Source organism: Acyrthosiphon pisum, chromosome X (genome assembly GCF_005508785.2).
Source record: "Acyrthosiphon pisum isolate AL4f chromosome X, pea_aphid_22Mar2018_4r6ur, whole genome shotgun sequence".
NCBI lineage: Eukaryota > Metazoa > Arthropoda > Insecta > Hemiptera > Aphididae > Acyrthosiphon > Acyrthosiphon pisum.
In genome coordinates, this window is record NC_042493.1 from 20,829,287 (window position 1) to 20,844,712 (window position 15,426).

Here is a 15,426-nt window from a genome sequence, read left to right on the forward strand (position 1 = left end):
TTTCGTGATTTTTACGCATTCGCGCAAAAAATCGTACAGTTATGCCGTGCTAGCGGCACTCGTCGCTACGCTCCTCGGCGCCGTCGCTCCGCTCCGCAAATCGAAAATATCCCCCGACTTGCTGTGCAACACCTCCCCAAGTGGGTCACAGGGTTAAGAAAATTGCATTTTTGTTGCACCGAGCCACCAATTTGAAAAAACATCGTACAGTGAGTGATGCGGTGCTAGCGGCACTCGTCGGTACGCTCCTCGGCGCCGTCGCTCCGCTCCGCAAATCGAAAATATCCCCCGACTTGCTGTGCAACACCACCTCAAGTTGGTCACAGGGTAACCACAGGTTAACCACCGTACAACCACCTTATCATTTTTCGGAAAACTGCCAGCCACGGCACAATCACAATCACAAAAAGTGGAAAAAAAATCGCGAAATAGTGAACTTCATTAGGCCATAACTTCAAAACTAAGTCCGTGCGCCAAATTTGGACTTCACCATCGTTTTCAGCGTGCTTAACTACATTAGTTTCAAAAAAAAAATTGCAAAAAAAAGGGTGTCCGGTAAAGTAGAAATATACCACCGAGTCAATTAAAATTTAAAAATATATTACGTGCAAAAACTTCAAAAATAAGTATGTTAGGTAAGTTTTGATTTTACCAATCTATTAAGCGTTAAAAACTACACATTTTGAAAAAAAAAAAATTTAAAAATAGTCAATTCTAAGTATATTTTTTAAACAAAATGCGCGTAATGAAAAAATGAAGTTTTTGAAGTTTTTCGCCGATAACTTCCAAACGAAGTCCGTCCGACCTTTTTTTATTTTAGATTCTTATAAAGCACCTAAAAACACATATTTTAAAAAAAACAAAACCTAAAAAATCGATAGGTTGCTAAACTAGAATTATGCCCATATTTCTAACGCCCAAGAGCGTGTATCACATTGAACATATTATGAACGTACTATAAACGCCTAGTGTAACCATACGGTTACACTCAGGTTTATACACGATTGTATGAAAGAAAATAATTGCCAATGTTCAAATAATATATTCAACGTCTTATAATACTAGTATTGAGCACGACTGTATAAAAATACTACGAAAAAATAATAGGTTCATATAAAATTAATATTTAATATTCTATTTAAAATTAATATTCTACTTACGCCAAAGGTATATCCATTATTTTTGTTCGCGGAATATCGATAATTACTGAAAGCGTGTTCAAAATGAAATGAACATCACAAAATACCGAAAAATGATTACACGGGTTTGTTAGAGTAATAAACAATTGATATTTGTGTATTTCGACTAAAAATAGCTTTGTAGATAAGAAATACGGGCGTTGGAACAACACATGTTTACTGTAACCATATGGTTACGCGAGGCGCTGAAGGGTTAAAGTATTAAGATTGATTTTTATAAACATTTTATTAAAAAAAAAAAACCAGAGCTGTTAAATTACTAATATACAGTATACTTACATCACAGTATTCGATGTCTGTACTCCTTAATTCCGAATCAGTATCTTTTGACGGTACAACTGGAGCCTGTAAAACATTATGTTAAAGTATAAGATTGATTTTTATAAACATTTTATTAAAAAAAAAAAACCAGAGCTGTTAAATTACTAATATCCAGTATACTTACATCACAGTATTCGATGTCTGTACTCCTTAATTCCGAATCAGTATCTTTTGACGGTACAACTGGAGCCTGTAAAACATTATGTTAAAGTATTAAGATTGATTTTTATAAACATTTTATTAAAAAAAAAATCAGAGCTGTTAAATTACTGATATAGGTACAATATACTTACTTCAATGTTTGTGATACAGTTTAATGCTTTTGGTGTGGGGTACCCACTATAGTTTGGTTGAAAATATGTCCATCTATGCTCTGACGGATTTTTTGGGTCCCCATAATTTTTTAATATTTCTTTTATTGCTTTAATTGTCTCATCTGATGGATTGATTGTTTCTTCTAAAATGTCCCAATTTGTTTAATTTTATATTGTAATTCGGGTACTTATGTCTTTCAAATTGACGGTCCCTTATCTTATAATTTTGTGGATAAAGTGTCTGAAAATTAATTAAATAATATTTATAATAGATCACTTTTAAGTAATTATATTATGTATACAGTGTCGGCCTGGCCATGTCTTTTATTTTATTTTTTAAAGAAAAATTGTGCAAGGTCTTAAAAATTAATCAATAATCAGATGCTAACCTATTATCTATAGTGGGTGGTGGGTCCCCGTTTATGTTTATGTCGTGGGCCTCCCCATCGGGTCTGCACATTTTGTTCGTATAATATTCACCAAAATAAATAAGAATAATTAAAACTAAAAAATTATTATTATTTATTACTGTTATTTTTAATTATATGATAATACGTCAACAATTTGTTTACGTATTTTTAATATAATATTAATAATTATTTAATTAGAAATTATTGTTATTGTCTATTGAGACCGAAATCGCGAACAACGCACGTTAGCTAAATCAACGCATTAACCTAACCTAACCGAGCTTGACACGGCTCTGATTATTATACTATACTACTTACAGAAATTAGCGGTTCCACCCTTCGTATCCACATTGCTATTACGTTTGTGGCTCCGTCGTCAACGCCTTTAACTGATTGGCAGACTATAAAAATCAGTTCCCTAACGAGCTGTGATATTTTACCACGTGGTTTGTTAAGGGTTTTTAAAAAGTTTTTCATTTCTTCGGCAGTAATATCTTGCGGGTTTTTTTTGTGTTGAATACCATTTTACCCTTTTGTTTAACATAATCAAAAATCAGTAATCAATAATCCAAAATATGACCAGATCTAAATTGTATTCCCAATCAATATCAAACGAGGCAGTTTTGCTCTCTGTGTATACCGATATCGATCAGAAACAGATCACTTATTATGACAGTCTCTGTAACAGTAACCTATATTATGTATATCGGGGTAGTGTATTTGTATACATGACTCAAGAGGACCCAGCAAAATTTAGTGGATATGCAAAATATATGATAACAGTTGGAGATAACAGTCATTATACATATATCTTAAATTGTTCAAGAATACTTCGCTCACAAAAACTCATCATGAACATAAATCAAAATTCTGTAAAGGAAGAAAAAAATTGAGACGATGAACAACTTGTTTTAAAACAATTTGTTGTGTGAGTGACTGTGGTGGTTGTGTCCTGGAGACAGGATAATGCAGTATAGTGCAAATATGCAGTTAAAAGCAACAAACTTTACTTGTTGCAATATTTTTTAATTTATAAAAAAAGAGCCAAATACCATTTTACCCTTTTGTTTAACATAATCAAAATCAGTGCAAACTATACCAATAATTATACCACTTAATATTTATGGTGAAACTTATTTATTCGAATGAAAGTTTGAGTCAAAAATATGACCAGATCTAAATTGTATTCCCAATCAATATCAAACGAGGCAGTTTTGCTCTCTGTGTATACCGATATCGATCAGAAACGAATCACTTATTATTACAGTCTCTGTAACAGTAACCTATATGTATATCGGGGTAGTGTATTTGTATACATGTCTCAAGAGGACCCAGCAAAGTTTAGTGGATATGCAAAATATATGATAACAGTTGGAGATAACAGTCATTATACATATATCTTAAATTGTTCAAGAATACTTCGCTCACAAAAACTCATCATGAACATAAATCAAAATTCTGTAAAGGAAGAAAAAAATTGAGACGATGAACAACTTGTTTTAAAACAATTTGTTGTGTGAGTGACTGTGGTGGTTGTGTACTGGGACAGGATAATGCAGTATAGTGCAAATATGCAGTTAAAAGCAACAAACTTTACTTGTTGCAATATTTTTTAATTTATAAAAAAAGAGCCAAATACCATTTTACCCTTTTGTTTAACATAATCAAAATCAGTGCAAACTATACCAATAATTATACCACTTAATATTTATGGTGAAACTTATTTATTCGAATGAAAGTTTGAGTCAAAAATATGACCAGATCTAAATTGTATTCCCAATCAATATCAAACGAGGCAGTTTTGCTCTCTGTGTATACTGATATCGATCAGAAACGAATCACTTATTATTACAGTCTCTGTAACGGTAACCTATATGTATATCGGGGTAGTGTATTTGTATACATGTCTCAAGAGGACCCAGCAAAGTTTAGTGGATATGCAAAATATATGATAACAGTTGGAGATAACAGTCATTATACATATATCTTAAATTGTTCAAGAATACTTCGCTCACAAAAACTCATCATGAACATAAATCAAAATTCTGTAAAGGAAGAAAAAAATTGAGACGATGAACAACTTGTTTTAAAACAATTTGTTGTGTGAGTGACTGTGGTGGTTGTGTACTGGGACAGGATAATGCAGTATAGTGCAAATATGCAGTTAAAAGCAACAAACTTTACTTGTTGCAATATTTTTTAATTTATAAAAAAAGAGCCAAATACCATTTTCCTCATTGGTTTAACATAATAAAAAACAGTGCAAACTATACCAATAATTATACCACTTAATATTTATGGTGAAACTTATTCTCATTTTTGTTTATTTTAACATAAATATAATGTTATCCTAATCATATTATCGAAAAAACCAATAAATTTGTGTTTAATGAAATTTTTTGAATTATAAATAAATATGCACTTCCGGATTTACGTTGCAATTGTAGTAAGACAGTATGCAGCTAGCCACCACAATGTACCTGTCGCTGAAGTCGCCCCACACCACATAACGGCCTACATAAATACACTGGGTGAATACAGTGAGTTCACCCAATGTATTTATTTTGCCTTATGTGGTGTGGAGGCCGATAATATTAAGGCGAAGCAAACGGTGCAGTGGTGGCTCCGCAATCACGAGTCTATCAACCTTGTACGTAGATAATTTTTAAATAATTGATGGCCTCATAGTGATTAACAGGTTAACTGCTACGTCATTTTTCAGTACATTGCCAAAAGCGCCACGTGTACCATTTTTGGTACACTTGTTGTTTTTCCAATAAGTTTTTGTGTGCCAGTAGTGGTACACGGGAGTCTTTGCCAAAAAGTGTTAAGTGTACCTATTATAGTACACGTAAATACGATTTTAACACAGGAAAATATTTCGTAGCCCACCAGACAAACAAATTTTCGACCAGCCCATAGATATCTTATGAATTCATTTTTTAAGGTAAAAAAAATAAAAAAAACAATTTTAATTTTAAATAATGTATGTATTCTAATAATATTATAATTATAATTTAATTATATTACATTTTATAATATACATTATGATTAGAAATATAACTAATGATTATTTTACTTTAATATTATGGTTCGTTGAAAAGCATTGTAGACAATAATATCTTTCACATACTTCACATTTTGTGTGTACACGTTTTGCTTTTTTTCTTGCATTGAATAGTGTTATTGACAGATACTATTCAAGGATATTACCTTAGTAACGAAATTATAATTAATTATCGAATTATATTTAGTTCTGACTTTCCCAGGGGGCTACGTGTACCATATTTGGTACACGATTGAAAATCATTAATTTCGATATAAAAACACATTATTTAATCACATAATAAACTAAAATAAAAATATCAAACTTTTTCATAAAGTTTTAGGTCCGTAGCAAATAAGGCATGTTCGCTACTTTTTGGATTAGCAAGAATGGCTAATCAACCATGTACCAAAAATGGTACACATAGCGGTTAACCTGTTAATATTCTAGTAATCAGGTTTGTTTCTAGGTGCTATTTGACTATGAGAACGCAAAGAAGAAGATCCTTAAGGGGGGTTTGGATGTGTACCCTAAGTATGACCCACAAAAAACGTGGGTAAAAAACATGTAACCAATGTAAATAATGTAAATAATGTATATACTGTGAAGTGTAAATATGTATACAAGGCTGGGCATTAACGAGTTAAGAATTTAAAGTTATTTTGATTATGTTGTCATATAAAAAAAAATATTTACTGTGAATTGTATAAAGTTAAAAAATTTATATTTTTTCAATCACTCTGTATTCTAAAAGTATATCCTGTATATTTTTAATCATATAATAAAAGGTTTTACTTTTATGTCATTAAATTAAAATGTTTTTATTCTTGACAAAAAAATTATAAAATTAGTATATTATAATATTGTTAAAAATGCAATTACTTTGTGTATCTCTTTATAAATACTTTTTATTCTTTGATTAATTAGAATTGAACAATAGCAATTATCAAAAATGTTAATATACACTAAAAAAACTGATCTGTACACAAAAAGATAATATTATAAAATATGAATCAAACGTTTTAGGTTTAATTTAAGCTAGCTATAAGTATAAATATATTTATCGATTGTTGAAATAAAAAGCCCAAAAAAATAATTATTTAAATAGTGTATAGAAGTATAAAGTTTGCTGTATTGTTACATAGTGCCATACAGTAAAATTAATATATAAAATGGTTGATATGGGTTTTAAAGCTATCCGTGTGTCCATGTAAATGCGTTTCTTAGCCACGATTTTGACCCCTATACCAAAATCTCTCAGATATCGGGTAGGCGCTCCGAAATGTTGTTTCCATATTCACCTGTAAAGTCAACATATTGGAAAATTAATACAACTAAAAACCGCATTTACATTTTGTTATACTAAACCTAAAACATACATCAATACTATATACATTTGTAAAGCAATTACCTAGATCAAATGTTTAACTATTCAGATACCTGCACAAAAAAAAATTAAATGAAAAACTAAATTTCAAAATAAGACATCTGACATTGTACTTATATTCATATACCATTCGGGATAGAAAAAACTGGGTTTTCGTAGTTAACGTCTAAAGCTTTCCACAAGCCGATATTACCACCACCACAGTCACTCACACAACAAATTGTTTTTAAACAAGTTGTTCATCGTCACAACTTTTTCTTCCTTTACAGAATTTTGCCTTATGTGGTGTGGAGGCTGGGAATATTAAGGCGCGGCAGACGGTACAGTGGTGGCTTCGTAACCATGAGTGCATCAACAATGTGAAACAATGAATTCGCATTAAAGCGTTTACATGCATTTCTTAATCCCGGAGTAAGAGTTAATTCGATTTAACGAATCGAATTAAATATAATAAATGCGAATTAAAAATGCGTTTATATGCACCCAACTTCCGGATTAACTGCTGCATATAAACGTGGTATTTGTTGATGACGTGATAAACTGTAATTACTTATTACTAAGATTTAAGATAGTATAGTACTACCTTAAGTCGTGCTGTTTACTTATTTACAGAAAATGGAAAGAAAAAAGTGTTTCTGTACGGAGTGGAATGCGCTGTCTATCGTTTTTAGTTCGATGCTCAAGACTCGGCCACAAATGACTTTAGACGCTCAAACTCAACTTTTCACCTTCGTAACGAGATCGGCAAAGTAGTCACTTAGTGAATCACCACTTATCATCATTATCACTTTCTCAGACAAAGAGTTTTTACTGATAATAGACGTGATACCAACATGCACGATCAATATAATTTGAACGACTAAACCTACTAGATTAATACATACACTCACAATGGATAAGGGGGGGAGGGGCTTAACTATAAATCAATTTTTATTATTAAATATTATTTAATTTGCTCAGGTAACTAGGTACATAAAAAAAATACAATTGATTGGTTTTAAATTAAACAAAAAATATTGTTTGGCCTAATTATAGTTTAGTACATTTAATCAGTATCCAAAGTAAATACCATCAAAACAAATATTTATACTATAATTTATTAAATTTAATATATTATATATTAAATTTATTATTATTATTATACAATTATTTAAATATTCAATCTATGTAGAATATATTATAGGTATTAATTGTTTTAATAGTGTTTATAAAAATAATCTAAATGTGGCTAATTAACTTTTTTACTAAAACAAAAGACAATGAACGTGAGTACAATATTAACAAAGATAAAGTTAACGAGGAATCAATCAATATTTCATCAAAACATGAAGAGAAACCAGTTATTAATGATTTGAAAAATAGAGTTGAAAAAGTAAAAAAGATACACACAAAATTACAAGAATTACAAAATAAACAAGACATAAATTTAAACAATAACACCGCAAATACCCTACGTGACAAAGACAAACAATGTGCGTCTACGAATAAAAATGAAAATAATTTAGAAATAAATAATTATAAAATAGAGGATATCCTAAGGATTATACCAGTTATAGAAAATAATCTACAATCACTTACAGAGAAAGTAAATATAAATCGATTTGTTGTTAGAATATTTTTATGATTTTTTAATTATTGTAGGTAATTTGTTTATCTAGCTTATTTGGTGCAAATCAGCTCAATACTAAAACAGTAACTGAACAAAATATTATTGCAAATAATTTTAATGTAAATACTGCTTCAAACTCTGTAAATAAATTGAACGATGTGGTGGATAAGACAATACAAACAAATAAAGGATCTTCGCCAGGTTTAGTTACTAAAGTAAATAAAAAAATGCGTACAAACAAACGAAGTGTTTTCAGAAAAAAAAAATATTCTTATCAAAAGGTTAAAATTCGAAGATTTCCTACTGAAATAATTAATAAAGATGATCAAAAAGATCAAGTTATGAATGAAGAAAATGTACCCGGTCACGGTGTTAAGTCTATTGACCATTTGGCCAATTTAGATGGGAAATTCGAATCTTTTTTTATAAAAATACAGTCAGCTTTGACTCAATGTAAAATTGATCAAGTAAAAGAAAAATCGGAAATTATGTTTAATCTGTCCAGACTGGACGATAAAATTAACACGAACTATACGAAACTGGATAAATTAATATCCAATATCGAACAGTTATGTGAAATAAACGATCCTGTCAATCACGAATTGTTGAAAAACAATCAAATTTTGAAATAAAAAATAAACATGAACTGAAAAAAAGTATAGAAGATGTTAAAATATGTATTGATTATTTAATAAAACCAAAACCTATTGATATATTACAAACTCAACAGCCTGTTACTACTGATACTCCAATTACAAACACTAATATTAATGGCACGTGTACCTCAAATCGGTGTGTTTGCAAATTAATAGACAATACTAATACTGCTAGTACACAGATTATAAATTCACACGATGCCAAAAAACAAATAAAGTACGGTGATATCATTTTATGCGAGTTTTTAAAAGCAAAGCAAACTTTGGAAAGGATAAAAAGAGACGAGCATCAACAAATAGCACAGGTAAATCAGTTTTCAAATCACATCGACGTCAATAAAAACAGCTATTCATCATTGTGTTCAAAACAATTGAATCTTTTTTCAAATATTTGTGATGGAAATCAATTGGACATCCAAAAATCTAGTCAGTTATTAGTATGTTCAAAAAAATCAAAACATTTAAAAAATAATGTTGGACAGGAAAACCCAAAAATTAACCATTTAACCGTATGTCCTAAGAAATCTGTACATCATTTTTTTAAATTTGGTATTGAAAATCAAACTACATCAAACCAACAGAATACAAAGAAATCAGTTCGTGAAAAAAACAAAATCTGTGATTTTCTTTCGTCTCAGCCAATTCCAGAATGGATAAGACTCGATGAGAATCTCGTTAAATCGGATAATGTATGCTGCAAGGCTGCTGCTAAATCATCACCGTCAAATTGCACTTTAAATGTTAGTAAGTCTTATAATATTGAACGAATAATAAACGACAGCCATGACAAAAATGATATAGTTTACGAAATTACACAGAAACCCGATGTTCCAAAATAAAATAAAAACAACTGTAATTTCAAAGAACGTAATTTGGCACCAAACACCTAATAGTCTAAACTTAAAAATGAACCTTGGAACATGAAAAAAACTTAATTAATTTACAGACACTAAGAAAAATTATTAAGAAAAATGAGCTTGTTCCTAAAATCAACGGTTCCCAACCTTTTTCGTTATGTGGACCACCAATTATGTTAAGCAAACTTTAAGGCCACTTACCAAAAATACTGGTATAAAATATAAACACACAAACAAGATAATGGAAAAATAGACATGTAAAATCATATCTCGATGTTAATGCCAATTAAAATTTGAAAGTGGGCTCCGGCCCGTGGGTTGGGAACCACTGGGATAAATAATTTGTATATAGTATATGTATACTCTATTCCAAATAAGTTTGGATAAACTCGCATGGCCGACTGAACGGTCGTAGCGCTGCGATTGGTTGCAGTAATCCGCATGTATCGTAGATAATACATGTACTATATACCACTATGGTTACAGAATATTGTTATTAACCGAGAACGCTAGTATGTATATATTTATTTGTCTATACTTAACCCTATCAATGAAAATGTGGAACACGTGTGATTTCCGGTCGTTGTTGATTCCCTTTGCAGTAGGGGCAACCACACTAGTCTACATACGCTATTTGACTCCGTAGCAGAAGGTTTTAGGTATGAAATAATTGAACACACTGATTCTTCTTTGATATCACGCCATACTTTATAGTTTACATATCTGTGATTGATATCAATACATCTTGGGATATAGTCTATGACCCGAAAGCGGTATGACGTGATAAACTGCAAACTTACGGCTACAATATTTGCTTCTACGTCACCAAGCCTTATTGTTTCAATAGTTTCTACCCCGAGCATGAATAGTCTCATCGCTCTAACAAAATTAGCCTAATATTATATGGGCTATAAAGCGAGCTGCGTTTATTATGACGTCCATATTTCCAAAAAACAACTAAAATTATATAAATTAATATATATCTACATAATATCGTTACCTTAGTGACAATATCTCGTATCTACATTTTTAATATGTTTGAGGAGAGACAAAACCTATTAACTTTTATTCAACAGTGTGTATATGATTGCAGGCTATTTTGAAAACTTATTGTAATATTTTTCTTTTAAATCATTATTAAAAATAAACAATAGTGAAAAATATATCATTTAGAACAAATACGTGATATTACTTTAAAAAATGAGTTGTAGATACTTGGTATTACCGATAATGTTATAGCTCAATTATCCAACTATACAATTTTGTTATTTTTGTACCTAATTGAGCTTGTATTATCAATCTTAACAAATAATAATATTATAAATTTATATAATATAACAAAACATACATTATAACATGTTAAGTTATAATCCCTCAAATATTATTGAACTACTTATCTGGTAAAAATATTCTGTTTAACACAAATTAAAAATAAGTACAATGTAATATCATAGATAAAATAACTAACGAAACATAATAATTTATTATAAATTGAAATCCCTCTTTATAAAATTAAAGCAGTCATATGTTAGGTCTTAGGTACCTAACTATCAATATAAAACTAAACATATTTAGAAATAAAATGATTTATTTAAGTATAATTAATAATAATTATTATAATTACAAAATTATAATAAATTGTGACATAATATTATCACAAAATTATGAAACATTACTGTCATACCATAAAATTATTATAAAATAAAATAAAATTGAATAATATTACTTTAAACTCAATACTGATTTGTAACTAATACTTTAGAATATAAAACAAAATAATAATAAATTGTGACAAAATTGTGTAACAAATTTTTATAACATAACATCATATTATTATAAAATAAAATACAATTGAATAATATTGTATTGGCGTAAAATATACCGATTTGTAACCAATAGGTACTTATATTGTGACATCATATTATTATGAAACTTATTAAATAATATCAATTTTATTTTATTGGTGAAAATGTCTGTTAGTTTTTGAATTACAACAAAATAAGAAAATTCCTTTGAGATTTTATTAATTTACCAGTGGATATCTAATGTCTAACTATTTAAACGCTCATAAAAATATTGCAGATATACGCTCACTTTTTTTTTTTTAATTTCCAATAGGTAACAAAAACTCACGATAAACCTTTTTGGTACTTGTATTAGATTTTTAATACCAAGCAAAAATAATTAAAAACAACACATTTGTCATGCATTGTGTTCTTCAGTAGGTACTAAAGTTCACAATATATAACTTACTAAGAATTAAGAAATAATTGTGTGGATTTTAGTAAAAATAATAAAAATAGTAAAAACAATAATTTGTTTATTTTACATTGGTTTTTCTAGATATTTAAGAGATAACTAATATATGAAAATATGAAACATTGTAACGAATGCAGTTAAGTTCCTAAACGATTTTTGCGATATTAATTTAATATTATCAATTATGATCGTTAGATAATCGTTTATAGTTTTTAGCAATTTTGGAGTTACTGGAACAGAATTTTAGAATTTGTACATATCCAAACCATAATCTAAGGTGTCTTGTGTGTTAATATTTTTAGCACAATTTGCATTTAATTATATATTTATATTATATTTTATAGTTACATTTACGTATTATACTTATCTTCTGGATTTTATTTGTTATACAAATATGGGCTGACCAATTATTTCTTAAATTATGTGTTTACAATCTATGATTCGATAATTTTGTTTAAATTACAGAAATCTACCTGGTACCAGAATAAAAAATTGAAAGAAGAAGATCAAGCAATTATTTTTCAATTGTTCAACAATTAATTATTTATTATTAGGTTGGTTGATATTTAGTTACTCTTCTTAAATATATCAAAATAATTTTACGACTTGAGACAAAATACTCTCAAAATTTACACTAGATAAAATCAGCTGCAATTCAATAATGTAACTAGAAATGTGATCAGAAAACTATTTCTATCTTCATTGCATTTTGAAAGGATCTTCGCTCATAACCTAACCTACATAAGATTCGACCGTGAGAGTTGTGTGTGTATAGTGTATTAACCTAGGTATATTAGATTCCATCAAATAATTAATAATATAATAACCGCAATGTGCAACTATTGGTATAATATAATATAGATACCTACCTAATATTGTTTTATCTGATTTTTTTATTTTTTTTTGTCTGTTCTCTTCGTCAATAGTTATAAACAAAGGATCATTCGGCATTATAATTTAAGACATGCATATAATTGCGTTATGTATTTAATACGGTATATAATGGAGAAAAAAACCGAATTTTAATTGGGTGTGTACGATTTTTTTTACCGTCTGGAAATTTAAACACACGGACGCGCGAACCGGTCACATTAATGGTCGACCAATTTGTTTTTTTGGAACGATCTAATAAAAAAAATCGAGAATACTGATTAATCGATACGATCGCTACGTAGGCCTCGTCGTCGTCCGATGTACGACAGTGTTTATATACGTACCTATATAACCAAGAGCAGCAATATACATAATAGGTATTTATATATATGCACCTGTTGTCATTTCTATAATACTTTTGCCGATTATATACTTATGTGCACGCAAGATTAGGTAGATTCTTTGATCTCAGCATTTTATTTTTATTTATTTATTTATGATCATTTTTTTAGTCCACGTGTCCATAATATACATAGCAGTAGGTATTACAGACTTATACCGCTAAATGACGGGTATTAAACTAATATTATCTCTCCCGGTATCTAAACTTCACGTGTAGGTATACCTAATATATGCGATGACATTTAATACGAACAACTCACCGCCCACTGGTTCATATAGCATATGTGTATATTATACGCTGTGGTTCATGATAATAATATGATGTATGGTGAAGTGACATATCCAAAAATTTTACATTTTCAAATAATATTATCATTTATCACATTATATTATACTCTCTACCAAAAGCTGAGGAATTTAGAAATATATTAATTATACTTACTAACAATGAGATAATTATTTTAAGGTTATTAATAGTTAAATAGTAGTCTTAATGTGGAATTTCCTTTTTATTAGTATAATACTATAATACGGACTAATACTTGCATCTGTTCAAAATTTCGTTCCAGACCACGTTCCCGACAAAGTTCTTTACTAGGATTCACTATACGATTTGTGCTAAAGAGACGCAAATACAAATTACAGTCAACTCGCGATATAACGAATATCGATATAACGAAAATCTTGATATAACGAATAAAACTACCGGTCCCTTGAAAATATAGCGGTATAATATAATTTCGATGTAACGAACTTTCGATTTAACGAATTTTTTTCTCGGTCCCTTGAAATTCGTTATATCGCGAGTTGACTGTAATAATTTTATTAAATACAGTTCCTTAAAATATTCAGGTGCAAGTCAAAAATGTCCGTTTATACACCAAGTATTAGAAGTTGCTAATAAAGATAATCCCGTCTCTGTGGCAAATATTAGTGCTCGTTCGTTCGCATCTGGACCATTGTCAACTAATAAAGATCGTTCGTAACCTACAATGTTTTGTTTTAATTTTTAGATTCCGAGTGAGCGATGAATGTATTCATTTTACAATGACACTTAAGTGTTTTTTTTATAGTATAATTTTATGCAGTTTTTTGAAATTTCCACCAAATGTTAGTATTATGTTTTCTATATATTATTAGCATATTTGAAATATTTTACACATATTAGAGCTATTTATAGCAGAGCTTGCAAATGGTATGATTATTATGTTATATTTGACAAAAAACTGATAACATTTGTAAACGTAATTATAACGGAAAACAATAAACAAAAATAATTATTGCCTTTCCAAAATACCTAAGAATTTATTATATATTCCTTATCCGGGCCATTCTGCTATTATAGCTGCTGTTGCTATTTATTACCATCACTAATACTTGTCGATGGCTCCATCCATAGTATATGATCTAAGAATAATATTATAGAGAGCGCACTAAGTTACTTCAACGGCTGATTCTGAAAGTAATTTCAATTGCCGTGTGATATTGCTTTGTGACATAGCCCGTCGGGTAACCATTATATTATCTTTAATCGTGGTCGCCACGGACGCCGAGGTACCAGACGGTGTTGCCTACGGCGGGTGGTGTGAATGACAGGGGGAAATAATTTTTAATAATAAAATTGAATTATTAATTTATAAATTTTATTGAATAAAATAAAAATATAATCCAATCATTAATGCAATTTCTAATATGATTAATCCTATGAGGACATACTTTATATTCTCTAATCTGTCTAAACGTCTTAAAATCAGAGCATTCGCCTCATTACCGTCATCTTCACTTGTTGTCATTCTTTCCTATTATAATATTATTTATCATAAATAAAAATTATTATAGAGCAATGCATCACAAACGTTGTAAGTGATTGGTTGGATACGATCCACAGGGTATTATACTTAAAAGTCCGGAGAAAAAAAGTCCACCGGAATAAAAGTCCGGTAAAAATTTTAAAAGTTTTAAAATATTAAAATTTATATTAATTAGGTATACTACATCAAAAATATTTCATAAATTATATTTTATTAAATGAAAAAATTAAATAAAACTCTTCGCCGCCTAACACGGAGTTTTTAATGTGTGATGTTTAATGT

General features: G+C 29.4%; 1 protein-coding gene across 1 annotated transcript; it reads left to right on the forward strand.

The window, feature by feature from the left end:
* The first annotated feature begins 7,832 nt into the window (after positions 1-7,832).
* On the forward strand, positions 7,833-10,427 carry LOC100569597 (myb-like protein D). Its single transcript, XM_003240890.4, has 2 exons — positions 7,833-8,262; positions 8,319-10,427. Exons 1-2 carry the CDS (start codon positions 7,900-7,902, stop codon positions 8,916-8,918), a joined length of 963 nt encoding a protein of 320 aa, XP_003240938.1. The 5' UTR covers positions 7,833-7,899; the 3' UTR covers positions 8,919-10,427.
* Positions 10,428-15,426: the final 4,999 nt, after the last annotated feature.